General features: G+C 55.8%; 1 protein-coding gene across 2 annotated transcripts in view; it reads left to right on the top strand.

Annotated features, from left to right (window-relative positions):
* The first annotated feature begins 9,125 nt into the window (after positions 1–9,125).
* ARAP3 (ArfGAP with RhoGAP domain, ankyrin repeat and PH domain 3) overlaps positions 9,126–13,792 on the top strand; it is a 63,744-nt gene continuing 59,077 nt past the window's right edge. For both annotated transcript variants that reach the window (XM_074960813.1, XM_074960812.1), the window contains exons 1-2: positions 9,126–9,232; positions 11,778–12,973. In XM_074960813.1, coding sequence (XP_074816914.1) covers positions 11,817–12,973 — 1,157 coding nt within the window. In that variant the 5' untranslated portion in view covers positions 9,126–9,232; positions 11,778–11,816. The remainder of the gene's footprint in view (positions 9,233–11,777; positions 12,974–13,792) is intronic.

Below are 13,792 nucleotides of genomic sequence, written 5' to 3'. Positions count from 1 at the left end.
CGAGGGGAATTAACCACTGGAATAACTTACCCAGGGTCGTGGGGGATTCTCCGTCACTGGCAATTTTTAGATGCAGATTGGCTCTTTTACTCAAAGCTCTGCTCTAGGAATGCTTCTGGGGTAGGTCTCTTGTAGGTCTTGTAGGTCTCTTGCCTGTGTGATACAGAGGGTCAGACTGGCCCATTCTGGCCTGGAATCTGTGACTAGATGCCTGCCCCATCCTTAGTGAGCTTAGGACCCAAGACACCACCCAGTGTGGCCAGCTCTGGCAGGGACCATATTGTGTCATGGTCTCACAGACTTGGCTCGTTCTGCCTCTGTTCTGGACAGAGGCTGGTGGTCCCCTCCTGATTTCCCCTCCACCCCTTCCCTCTCGAGCTGCTGATCCCCCAACCCCCATCCCTCAGCATTCTGCCTTCGCTGTTGGCCTGCAGACGTGCTGGAGCCACAGTGCCCCATTACTGTTTTCATTTACACTGAAACTAGACAGCTGTCTCCAGGCTCCAGTGCCCCTTACAGAACTTAGTCTTGCCAACACCACCATTAACCCTCTCCCCGATACCCAACACTCCCATTAACCCTCTCCCCGATAGCCAGTGCCCACATTAACCCTCTCCCCAATAGCCAACATCCCCATTAACCCTCTCCTCGATAGCCAGTGCCCTCATTAACCCTCTCAATAGCCAACATGCCCATTAACCCTCTCCTCAATAGCCAACACCCACATTAACCTTCTCCCTGATATCCAACACCCCCATTAACCCTCTCCTCGATAGCCAGTGCCCCCATTAACCCTCTCCCTGATAGCCAACACCCCCATTAACTTTCTCCCCGATAGCTAGTGCCCCCATTAACCCTCTCCCCAATAGTCAGTGCCCCACAGTCCTCACCAGATCCAGACCTTGCCCTAGAAGTAGCCCCATCCCACCCTCTTCTGCATGCCTTGCAGGGAGATAAGCCTGGCTGAGCATACCTGGGCTCCAGCTGAGCAACGGCACAAGCATGTCCCAGAGTTGGGTGGCTTCACGAAGGACGCCGGCTGGCAGCTCCCAGGGCCTGCAGCCTGGATGCCTCTGCTGGGTGCAGCTGTGCCTGGGGAGAGCATGCAGCTTCCAGAGGCACCGCCTACCTGACAGTGCTACCTGCAGAGCACCGGGATTGTCTGCCCCCAAAGCAGCCGGCACCTTCTGGAGGGGCAGCCCCGGGGAGTCGCCTGACCCTCACAGGCAACCAGCTGTCCCAAGGCCATTCCAAGGGGACAGGTCAATCTGAGACTAGCAAGTGTGAGGGAAGCCCCCTCCTCCTGGGGTCAGAGAGGGAGTCAGTCCCTACAGGCCAGTGTTTTCCCCAGGAATTGAAAGGGGAGGGGGGGAGTGTTCAAATTTACAGGGGGGAGTCAGGGCCGATGAGGGGTGAGACTGTGAGGGTTAAGGTGGCTCTATGGCACCATAGTAAAAACTGAAAAATGTTTCATGACCATTTAACTAGATTTAACTCATGTTTTAAAATCATCACACAAATTAAAGTTGGCTACTCAAGCCTTCTATGAAGCACTACATTTTCATCCTTCTTGGTTTCTTGTTATAATTTTGCACAACTCTGTTAATGAACTTCTTGAATGCAATGCGTTCATCTTTGGTGGCTTCTCGTGTGTCCGGTACTTCCATTCCTTCAATTGATATGCTCATTAGATCATTCACAAGATCAGGCAGAAGGCGACTTCTTTCAGAACATAAAATTCTATTCAATCGAGGCAAAAGAATGCTCAACTGTAGCTGTTGTGACTGGGAGTAACAAGAGATGAATTCCTACTTCTTTCATCCCAGGAAACATAGCACAAAGATTGGGTCAAGCCACTAGTGATGATAAAAACGAAGTTGAAGTCAAATCTTCATTCGTCGTATGATATTCCACTCTGTGTTCAAATTCTCTATTCTGTCCTGAGCACATGGCAGCCCCATTGCTGGTAGTGCCTCACTCCACTCAAATGTCGGTGTTTTATAGGACAGGGATCTGTAAAAGCTACGTAGAGGTTGAGTAGAATCTAGAAGTCACCGTTGTAGATTTTTAAGAATCAAGTCTGTGTACTTTTTCAGTTGTCTTAACAAACACTTCTTGTCCTCTTCACTTAAGGATTCAATATAAATGCCTTCATTACTCAACTTCTGGACTGAAGTCTTTGCTTCTTCCAGTACTTTTTCAATGGATAGCTCTCTGATTGATCCAAATGGAGCTTCTATTGCTGGACAAAGATCTACTACTGTTGTAGCAGATGCTGGGATGGCATTGTTTAATGACCCAAGTGGTTTCAACAGTAGACTTACAAGGGAGAGAATGGCAATAGTCTTCTCTGAACATAGTAGCAAAAGTAATCCACCAGCCTCACTACTTAGATCCATCCCATCTTGGTAGATACTTTCCAAAGCCAGAAATAATGGCTGGAGTAATTTTAAGACAACAGCCAAGGTTCGCTCATGAGAAAGCCAGAGGGTTTTTCCAGGTTGGACTAATTTGAACTTCAGTCCCAGTGTATCTTCTATATTTTCCAAGATATTCAGTCTTTTTGGACTCTTGCTGAAAAAATAATATAATGAAGACATTAAATGTATAGCTTTTTTAATGTCTTTTGAAGAGTCTGCAGCTTGTACTAAGTGCTAGTTGGAGTAGATGGCCTCTGCAGTGTGTATAGGAGAGATTAGGGTTATGCTTTTCTCTGAGCAAAGCTTGTACTCCCACCATGTCTTCTAGAGAAGTTTGCAGCTCCATCAAATGCACAAGCAGCCATCTGTTTGGGGTCCAATTGACAAGCATTTAACTCTTCTAAGATGTGGGTTGTCACAGAGGCAGCCGATGTGTCTTCTATAACTTAAACATCTAGAAATGCATCTACTGGCCTACCACTGACATCAAGGTAATGTACACACTGACTTAATACTTGATGCCCATTTGCATCGGTACATTCATCAGCCATGTATGCAAATTTTTTTTGTGGTGAGAGAGTTCTTCATTTTTTGAACTGTTGAGTCTTTCACTGTTGCATCACATGCTTCTAGCCAGTCAGTTGAGTTTCTTGCAGAAAGATAGTGAGCATTTGCTGGTCTTGTTCAGAACCAGTGTTCAACTTCAGGATGAACAAGTGACAATGCACTTAACATTGGCCTCCAGTTTGTAGTGTGTGGTATCTCTTGCTTAAATAGACAGTATGATGCCACAGCCATGTTTGTTCACATGAACTGTGTTGTGTCTCCAGCATTCTTAACAGCCTCATTAACACTCACCGGTGTTGTCCTTGGGCAGTGGAGACTCAGAGTTCAGAGGTGCTTTCACATGAGTTCACCTCCCAGGTGGGGGGCAAGAAGGCACCTTGCTCGTTCCTCCAGCTGCTCATTGTTCGCTCTGGCCACTGTTGTTTGTTGTGCCACTGTTCACTCCATCGCTCTGCTGCCAATGGCCCTGCGCCATCACCTTCTGCTGCCACCTGCCACTGTGACCTCTGTGAGTTGGTCTCTTGAGGTTCTACCCAGCTCTCAGTGATTTCAGCTGAGCTCTCAGTGGGGGAACCTTGCTGCTAGTGCAGACCGGGCCGTCTCTTCCATAGAAACACTGTCCCCCAGCAGGTCTAAGCACTTAGACCTGATTTCAGCTGTAATGGTCACTGAACAAAACAAAAGACTATCTATGGAGCCTAATCAGCTCTGTCTTTAAACAGGTTTTAGAGTAGCAGCCGTGTTAGTCTGTATCCGCAAAAAGAACAGGAGTGCTTGTGGCACCTTAGAGACTAACAAATTTATTTGAGCATAAGCTTTTGTGGGTGAAAGCTTATGCTCAAATAAATTTGTTAGTCTCTAAGGTGCCACAAGTACTCCTGTTCTTTTTGTCTTTAAACAGTGGAGAGGGGCAGGTCAAATAGTACTTGTGACTCAGGCAGACCATCCAGCAAAACACGTGTCCCCACCCTCTGTCTTGATGCCCTCAATCAGCACAGGCTAAGTACAGTTCTACTGCCCTTTACCCCTACAATAAGAACAACAACATTTCATTACCCCCCTTCCCCCCACATTCAACTGATTTTTAACCCGACCCCAGCCAGAATCTATCACTTGGGCAATGCAGCTCTGTTTGCTGGATACCTAGGTAGATTAGTTGTGAATGTAAATACAATCTGGTCCTGAAGCCTTTCCCCCCATCCTCTAGCTCATCACTAGCTTTCAGGGAGAGCTCATTTAGACTTTGTTTACAAATCATAATTTGAAATTATTAGGTTGGCCAACAACACTGAAATGAATGCACTGACATTGTCATAAAAAACAACAGCTGTATAAGGAAGCTAGTCTATGTTTATACTTTTCAAATCTATTATACTTTTTCAGATACACGTATTTTGTCATACACTGTATATGCCTTTAAAGTGTGTATTAATGTTTCAATTTCAATTCAAATTTCCAAACAGTCACTAAACAGGCAACACTGCATGTAACTAGTTCACAAAACTGGGAGGGGATGTTGGGGAAATTCAGGGGGTGTATGGGGAAATCCCTGCCTACAGGCAATCAGCCCTGGGCTCCCTACACTACCGTTCTTCTATCAAATGGGCCCCAGGCACCCCTGGAGGGATCCAGCCCTCCCCCCCCATCCCACACTACTTCTTCCTTCCATGACAGTCATGCTCTGCTACATTATCTGCTCTTCTCAACCAAAGGCAACACCCATCCCAGCCACACTCAGCCCTACTGCACAGACGGGGGTCACGTGGAGGACAGCCCCACAGGGGAAGGTCACTGCAGCAGCAGAAGAAAGTTCTGGGCAACTTCCCTTGTCTTGAGGAACAGGGATTCCTAGAAGGCCTTTGTGGGTCTCATCCCTAAACTGCTCTTGCATCTCTGGAGGAATCCAGCCCCCTGCTCTCCCCCCCGTACATTATCTGCTCATCTCAATTACTTCCTAGCCCCGGCTGGGCTGGGGACTGAGACATGAGGGAGGAACCAGCTCCCCACATCAGGCTGCCAGAGGAACATGGGCTTAAACTGAGACACACGTTTCCTGAGGTCGGAGGGCTTGGCTCTGAAACCTTGGCTATTGGTCCTCAGCCTGTGCACGGCTGGCAGCTCCGCAAAGCGGCTGGGCTATTCACAAACATATCCAGGTCTATGAATGCACACAGGGCTGGGTCCTCAGTCCAGGCCCCAAGTGCCCCCAATAAAGGGAGATATGTCATTACTGTCCTGGAACTGTCACACTGCAATGGCCCTTGCAGCCACGCAGCAGCCAGCATGGCTGTATGGCACTAACAGTGGCTAGCCCAACTGGCAGGTCACTCAGCACATCGAGAATAAGGGCACGAAGGGCACTGCAGACAGGGCAGGCTTCTCCGACCTGCTACTGGTCCCCATTGTTCAGCTTTGGTTCTTTACCGGCACTTTCTGCAGGTCTCTTGCAGAGACCGGGTGACTAATACCCCACCTGCTCCCAACTGCATGTGCTATTGCCAGCCTCTATTCTCCAATCAGGCATAGAATGTATGGGGATAGATAGATAGATAGATAGATAGATAGATAGAAAAGAAGAGCTGGTCAGAGGATGACAATTTCCATTTTGTGAAACTTTGGAGATTTCACCTTGGAGCAAAACTAAACCCTTTTGTGTGTTATCACAAAACGGTATTGTGTAAAAACATATATTTTTGGATCAAAAAGGTTGAGTTTCTGATTTGGGCTCCTCTCTCTCTGGAACTGACTCCCCCCTTGATCTCAGAGACCTTCCTGTCAACTTGACCAAAATCCATACGTCTGCATGAAATGTTTTGGCTTCAGTGAAACAGAAGATTTCTGTGAAAAGACATTTAATCAAAAATGTCCCACCAGCTCCCACAGGCAGAGACAACCAGGCCGTAGGCAGCAGGACTAACCCAGCATGCCCGCAAATACATCAACAGGAAACAGAGGAAGGGCCCCAGTCACAACACTGTCAGAAATAACTTTGAGTGACAGGTTCTCACTCACACAGATTCCCTTCCCTGGGCTGCAGCACTGCAGAGCAAACACCATCTGCTCCCCCCCACCCTGTCCAAAGGCCCCGCCTGCTGTCCCCCCCAACCCATGCCAAGGCCCTGCCTGCTCCCCTTCCCCCATGCCTAGGGCATACCTGCTTCCCCCCTTCCCTCCCCCAGTGCCTAGGGCACACCTGCTCACCTACCATACCCTGGGGGATGGGATGGCTCGGGGGGATCTGGGAGCGTAACAAAAAAGCACTGGTGAATCTCAGGACACAGCACTAGCAAGCGTTCTGTGAAGACCAGGCCAGAGGCCCAAGAGATGGCCGGTGATGGAACAGAACTTGGCCAGCTCTCTAACGTCCATGCCATGTGTCTGGGATCACCCCAATCCCTGTTCAGAAGTATGGGCCTTGTATAAACAGCCCCTCAGCACGCCTGTCCTGCTGAGACAGAGCAATGCTGAGAAGGGTGGCTCCTGCCTCTGCAAAGCCAAACTTTCCACCAGCCAGCTGAGCAGTTTCTATTCAGCCAGCAGTTGAACGGATGCAGCCGCCAACAGAGGCAGGGTGTTAGCTGCTAGCCTTATCTGATGGCAGGATCGATGGTCACCCAGCTCAGGCTTTCCAGATGCTGCAGGTGGCCTGCCACAATCCCTTGCTGGCGATGCTGGCCTGCGCAGGACTGCAGCTCCAGGGGGCTCAGGCTACGCCACAGTGGACAGGCCAGTGAGGGAGATGGAGGAAGGAGGGCTCTGGTTAGACTGAGCTCTGAGCCCTTACAGAGAGTTCTGCTTCTGCTGTGTCCAAAGTGGAAACAAGCCAGCAATAAGGAGAAGTTGCACCTCTGCCCCAGTAGCACAGTTCAGACTTCCACATGGCAGGCCTCCTTCAGCTTCTCACCCGTAGCTGCAACCCCCCCGCCCTGCTTCCTGGGCCTGGGCCTGGGCCAGGGAGACCCGGGGCTGCAGTGCAGGGAGCTGGGCACTTGAGCAATCCTGATTGGGCGCAGAGCCCTTCTCCACCTTGCTAGCAGCCATAGGAGGGGCTGACGGATATTGTGAGACTGGCCGGAAGCTCAGCCTTTGCCCCCCCAGCAACAGATAGCCTCTCCCTTCAGTTCACCTAGCCCTGTGGCTGGGGTTGGGTAACAGGGCAGCAGTGGTGCAATCCCCAGGCTGCACAGGGCTCTTGCAATGGGCTGCACTTGAGCAGAGCAGGCTGGACTGTGTGAAAGCAGCTCTGGAGCTGAGGTGGGGGCGCTAGGCGACTCCTGTGCCTTGGGGGTGAAGGAGAAAGCAGGCCCAGCCATGCTCCAGCAGCAACCCCTCCTCTGCCATGAGGGGCAGAGGTGACACCAGCTAGCTCATCCCCTGCTTCCCATGGAGCCCACACAATGCAAGGGCTCCACCAATAGCATGTAGCTGCTCTGTCAGCACCATCATACCCAAGGCTGCAGCCCCAGGGATCTGGCCAGCTCATGGGGCCTCATTCCTCCAGCAGCCATGGCCAGTCAGCGTCCAGCGAGGGGGAGGCCAGCTGTGCTCGTGTTTGCAGGGGGCTCAGCTTGGAGTAGTGTGTCATGCACCGCGCAACAGTAGCAAGCGCCTCGGCCCCAGGCTGAGCAGCGAGGCTGCGTCTCTCTCCCATGCCAAGGCGGCAGGAGCCCATGCTGCACCAAGCTGGCAGGGGCCCAGGCCTGGCAGCGAGCCCCGGCCCAGGGCACTCCCCACGGCTCTCCTGCAGAGCACTGTGCTCAGTGGGACCCCGGCATGGGCTGGAGCTGTCCCTGTGGCTTCTCTCTGTGGGGAAAGATGCCACCTGGGCTCCCTGGGCTGGCCGGATGGGCGGGTGAGTCACGCCTGTCAGGAGAGCAAGACTCCAAGCCAGGCCTTCCCAAGCTACAGCCTGGGAGGGACCCACTGGTGAGTCTAGGGCTTCAGCGTAAACAATGGTTCCACTTCCACCTGTAACTGGCGCTCCCAGCACTGCGTCCCCTCCGGCTCCCTCCTGCTGCCTGGGGCTCCTGGGATCCCCTTCAGCAGCTCTCAGACTTCTTCACCCCACCAGCTCCGATCGAGGGCCCTTCTAGCCCCGTAACTCTCCCCTCCCCTCACGCACCAGACCACGGCCCTGCTGAGTCCAGTATCCTCACCCCACAGCAGCTTACACTGGAGGCTTCAGAGATCGACTGCCAGACACAGGGCAAGAAACAGGCTGAGAAGGAGAAAGAAGGGGCAGGCCATGGGCAGAGTGGGAGGCAGGGGCAGATCGGCAGATCCAGTGTCGGGGACAGAGCAGTGACAGATGGAGGGGCAGGGTCCTGTGTATATGAGAGGAAAAGCAGGGGCCGGGGCATTGCTGGGGCGGGGGGGGGGAGGGGTGGAAGAGAGGGGCTGGAACAATGACAGGGGCTGATGGATGAGAGGGGAAGGGTAGGGGCACTGCGGGAGGGGGAGTCAAAGTGCAGTGGCAGGGGGCAGTGCCGAGGGAAGGAGGGGGCAGGGGCAATGTGAAGAGGGTAGAGGTGGAGACAGGGGCTGGTGGATGGGAGAGAGGGGGCAGGGGTAGCAAAGCGAGGGGAGTGGAAGCACAGGGACAGGGGACGGTGCACAGGGAGGGAGGGGGCAGCTGCAGTGCCAGAGGAAGGAAGGAAGGAAAGGAGCAGTGCTCGGGAGGGGAGGGGAGGGGAGTGGAAGGGCAGAGGGCAGGGCCAATGTGGGGAGGGTGGGGGCAAGGGCAGGGGCGGGTGGATGAGAGAGGAAGGACAGGGGCAGGGGACAGTACCAGGGAGGGAGGGGCCAGTGCTGGGGGGAGGGAAGGTCAGGAGCAATGCCGGGGGGGCATGCCCAGGGAGGGTGGGGGAGGGGCAATGCAGGGGATTTTGCCCAGGGAGGGAGGGGGCAGGGGCAATACAGGGGTGGGGGGCAGTGCCCAGAAAGGGAGAGGGAGGGGAAATGCAGGGGGGGCAGGGGGCAGTGGTAAGGGAGGGGGGGCAGGGGTGATGTGGGGGGGGGCAGTGCGGGGCGGGGGCAGGGGTACAGGAGCCGGTGGATGGCGAGGAAGTGTCGGCGAAGGGAGGGGAGGGGCCGGCCGGCCGGGGGAGGGCGCTTAGTCCCGTCCTGCTGTCGAGCCCCAGCCGCAGTTCTTCTGAGCCCGGCGAGCGGCGCAGAGCCCTGTGCCCGAGGAGCGGCCCGGGCTGGCGGCCGCGCTGGCTACAGCGGACGGCGCTGCAGGGCGAGAGGTGAGGGGCTCCGGGGACGGGACGGGGCGCAGGGCACCGCCCGCGGCAGCGGCTCTGCCAGGCAGGGCTGGCCGCGCGGAGGGGCCCGCGGGGCCGGGCCGACTCGGCTCCCCTTTGGGGCTCGGCTTTGACAGCGCGAAGGGGGCGGCCATCCTCGGACTCGACATCGCTCGGCTCCAGAGTTAACGGCCGGGAGTGGTGACTGGCGCGGATCGCTTCCCGCTTGGGCTTCTGTGGGCTCGGGGGGGTTCTGTTCTCCGGTCTGCAGGAAACCTCTTTCGGTTGGACAGTTGGCAGGGGCAGTCAGCTTCCAGTGCCCTCTCCTCTCTCCTCCCCACCGCCAATTCACCCCGGTACCAGGTATCTGAGAACCCACCCCAGTCTATGCGCCCTAGCGCTTGGTACTAGGGGGCCTGAGAACCCCCCACCAGTCAATGCCCCCTAGTGCCTGGTACAGGGGGCTGAGAATCCCCCCTGCCAGCCAATGCCCCCTGGCACCTGGTACTGGGTGGCTGAGAAACCCCCCACTCTGCCAGCCAATGCTCTGTGGTGCCTGGTATGGCAGGGAGGGGGCTTCCTACAGGTAAATATTTCTTTTCTGGCCCCCATGGCTGCTTGGCCGGATTGCCGTTGCCCTGCACAGTTTCTGCCTAGTTGTTGTTTGGGGCCCTGCTGCGCTGACAGAGGAGAGAGCGACTGTTTTGTTAGGAAGGTGAGATTATAAAGCCACAGGCAGGCCTGGGACCCTGCTTTGCTACTGCCCCACCTCAGCAGACTAGGTTTCCCTTTCCATACTGCAGAAATGGGCCTGCCAGCGAAGGTCCAGATGGTTGAGTGCCAGCGCAGCCTGGGTCCTGGCAAATGTTCCCACTGATGTACAGGCCTGCTCTAGCCTGGGCACTTTTCCAAAACTGAATGGCATTAAAAACATTCATGGCATTTAGTGTAGGTCCTACATGTAAACAGCTGTGCTTCCTGCTTGTGACAGGGAGAGCTTTCCAGGTTAATTGGCATACCAGGTTTTTTAGCTAATTGGTTCTGGATAGATTAATGTATCCTCTGTTGTCACCACAACTGCACACACACAAACACATCTGCACCAAGCTGCTGCGGACACCAACAGACTCTCACAGCCTCACACATCACATGCTCGCAGACACACCAGCGCACACTTGTGCACAGAGGCGCACCTACCCATTCCCAGCGCCGCACGTTCCCAGTGCACAGACGACAGGGCTCCGGGGAGGCGGGAGGGGGCTGCGTGGGAGAATGTGAGCGGCAGGAAGGAAGGAAGTCTGCCCTGAACAATAGGGGGAAATGGAGGAACTGGAAACCCTGCTGGTGGCTGTGGAGTCAGCGCAGCTGGCTTGATACGGAGCAGTATGATTCATGGGAAAAGGACCTCACAGCAGCCGCATCGTGCTGCAGACAGGGCTCCTGAGCTTTGTCCTGGGACCTTGGATGGAGGGAGCTCTGCTGGCAGCCCTGAGCTGGGGGCAGAGGAGAGCTGGTGTTATTATGGTTTGTGTTATGGAAGCCCCAAGCAGGATCAGGGCCCTGTCATGCTGGGTGCTGCACAGACACGCAGGGAGAGACAGCCCCAGCCCTGCAGAGTCCCAAGGTATCTGAGAGAGGCCCTTATCCGAAGGGAGAGGGGCTGCCCCTCCAAGCTGCGTGGGCAATCTCCCCAGGCAGTGTGGGGAGCACAGCTGGGAGCCTGTCTGCCTGGAATGCGTGTGGCTGGGGGCTGTGTCCCAGATGCTGTCTCCCTCGGCTTGCCTATGAGTCATGCTGACCTCTCCCATGCCCTCCCTACCATCAGGGAGATTCTGATGCTGTCCTTCCAGTAGCAGAGCAGAGCCCTCCCCGAGCCAGCCAGCATCTGAGAACCGTCCCTGGGGGGGGCCCAGCTGCACCATGGGTATCTGCGTTCCCTGGTCCCCCTGCTCAAGGGATGGGCTGAGATTCTGGATACAGCAAATGGCCCGATATCCTCCCTACCAGCAAAGCACAAATCCCAGCCAGAGTCAGGCACTGGCTCCTCTGTCTGACTTGCCTGAGGAGGGGCTGGCAGGGATGGAGTCAGTGATGCCCATTGACAGGGCTTGCTTTTGTCTGGCCAGGGACAGCCCCGTGTCTGATCGAGTCAGCTCTGTCTCGGGAGCTGGAGGCCTGTGTTTGTGTGAGACCCTCACAGCCTGCGAGGGAGGGACGGTTCCTGCCTAGGCTGGGGTCGTGACCTCTCAGATGAAAGAGGGGTCAGGGTTTGAAGGCTTGGGGCAGAGTTTGGCAATTGATGCTCCTACCCTTGCTCAGAGCACTCACACCCTCTGGCAGCGAGTGAGCCCACTGACTGCCCATGGCAGGTTCTAACGGAGCTGGGAGCAGAGCAGTCAGAGCTCAGAGGGGTGCCCTAGCAAAGCGCTGGAGTGGACATGGATCCTACAGGCTCTTCCAAGCACTGGGCCTTCTGGCTATTCTGTGGCACTGCCATCTCCTCCTGTCTCCTCAATGCCACTGCAACCTCTCTCTTCTCTTTCCTCAGATGATGGCTTGACAGTCCCCTGGTGGGGGTCTGCAGGCCATGTTCTCCCCGTGCGACGCCGACTGTGACATCACTGATTGGCTGGCCACCATCCATTTGGAGAGATACCAGGAAACCTTTAAGCAGCATGGGTACCAAGTGGCCAGAGATGCTGTCTCCCTGGGTAACGAGGACCTGCAGCGGATCGGCATCACTGCCACTGGGCACCGCAAAAGGATCCTGAGTCTGGTGCAGCAGACACAGCTGTTGGTGCAAGACAAAGGCAGGCCCATGGCCGGAGATGCCTGTGCCAAGCCTGGCACATGTACAGAGCCCCTGGATGTGCCCAGAGTGTGCCAAGCAGGCAAGGAGAACAATGGTACAAGTACTGCTAATGGAGCCCCAGTAGCAGCCATTGATGGGCTTGGGAACCACCAGTGCTCAGCTGGCCCCAGCCAAAACCCATCTCTGGAGAGGGAGCCTGCTCCACCCGTTGCCAAGCCGGTACCCAAGCCCAGGACGTTCTTTCAACGCCCTAGCCGAGCAGTGAGGCCAGAGCAGGGCCTGGTGCCCACGCCGCTGGCACGGACATCGGTGCCAACACGCAAACCTGGCTGTGAGGGGCCTTCTGCTGCTTTCATTGTACACGAGGGGTTTGTGCCAGGGGAAAGCTCCACGGATCTTGGGCGCTCGGAGTTCACCCTGGAGCAGCAGGCCGGCTCAGGAGAGAGAGGCTTAGCAGGCCCTCAGGCACCCCAGCCTGTGGGTAGGGAGAGTGCTCTGGAGCCTACGCCAGCACCACGGGCTGGGGTGGCTGAAGTGGGTTTGGATGATGTAGAAATCCAGGCTTGGTGTGGAAAATCCTCCTCTTCCATCCCCGGTGTCTCTCCATGCCTCGGCCATGGGATCCAGCCAGCTGACTGCAGCCCCGCAAGCCCAGGGATGAGCCACTCGCTGTGCAGCTTCCCACGGTCTGCTCCAACCAGCCCTGCTGCCAGCGCGCAAAGAGAGCCTTCGCCAGCCCCGGGCGCCCCCTCCCAGCCAGCCTCTGCATGGGGCAGGATGGAGATGGTTTCCAATATCATTTATGAGGGACTGGAGCCCCCTTCACAACCAGCTGGGTGTTCAGGGGATGAGGAGCCTGCGAGGAACCGATCTACCCCACGGCCACTGGACTCAGCCACGCAGCAAGGGACCACACCAGCAGAGAAGCCTGAGTAAGTGTGATCCTGCTCCTAGCACCACGGTCTGCCCTCTACCTGGAAGCAGGAAAAGGGGCAGAGCTCAGGCAAGGCAGGGCAGGGCAGGGCAGGCCGAACTCCTGCTGTGCTCCTCATGTTTCCTGTAGACATTGCTTAGGTCTCCTCTTAGAGCCTCGTCCAGCAGTGCAACCATCTGGCCTAAATGACAGCCCCAGGCCCCGTTTCACTGCAGCTCCCAACCCTCTGGAAGGGGGTGGAGGGTGTGCATGGACCCTAACAAAGCCCCTTTCACAGCACTCCTCTGTGCTGAGGTCAGAAATGAGGAGAGCCCTGCGGCAAGGCGCACAGCATGGATGAGCCAGGCCAGGATCTCTCAGGCCTTGGGGGACAGGCTAGTGCTGGGCCCTGAGCGCAGGTTACGCCCTGAGGAAGGGATCTGCTGGGTCTTGCGGGCCTCTAGGCAGAAGGGGACTTGCTGAGGTTACTTTGGAGCTGGCTCAGGAGCAGTGGAGGTTCCTGTGGCTAGTGGGCAGCATTACTGTTGTTCCAGGATCCAGTTACTAGAGGTTAAAAGAGGAAGGAACTGTGCCTGCAGGTCACAGTTCAGGGACCCACTTGGGGAGGGCTCAGGGCCCTGGCTGGGTCACAGCGCAGGGGGCTGGGCCAGGCAGGGGAGGGCTCAGGGTCCAGTGGCCAGGTCAATGCACAGGGGGCTGGGGAGGGCTCGGGGTCATGTGGCCAGGTGACAGTGCAGGGGGCCAAGCTGGGGAGGGATCCGGGCCCATGGCCGGGTCACAGCACAGGGGACTGGGGAAGACTCAGGGCCCGTGGCCT

This window comes from Natator depressus, chromosome 8 (genome assembly GCF_965152275.1).
Source record: "Natator depressus isolate rNatDep1 chromosome 8, rNatDep2.hap1, whole genome shotgun sequence".
Lineage (NCBI taxonomy): Eukaryota > Metazoa > Chordata > Testudines > Cheloniidae > Natator > Natator depressus.
Note: the sequence above shows the minus strand (reverse complement) of the source record. Positions and strands in the feature narration are given on the sequence as shown.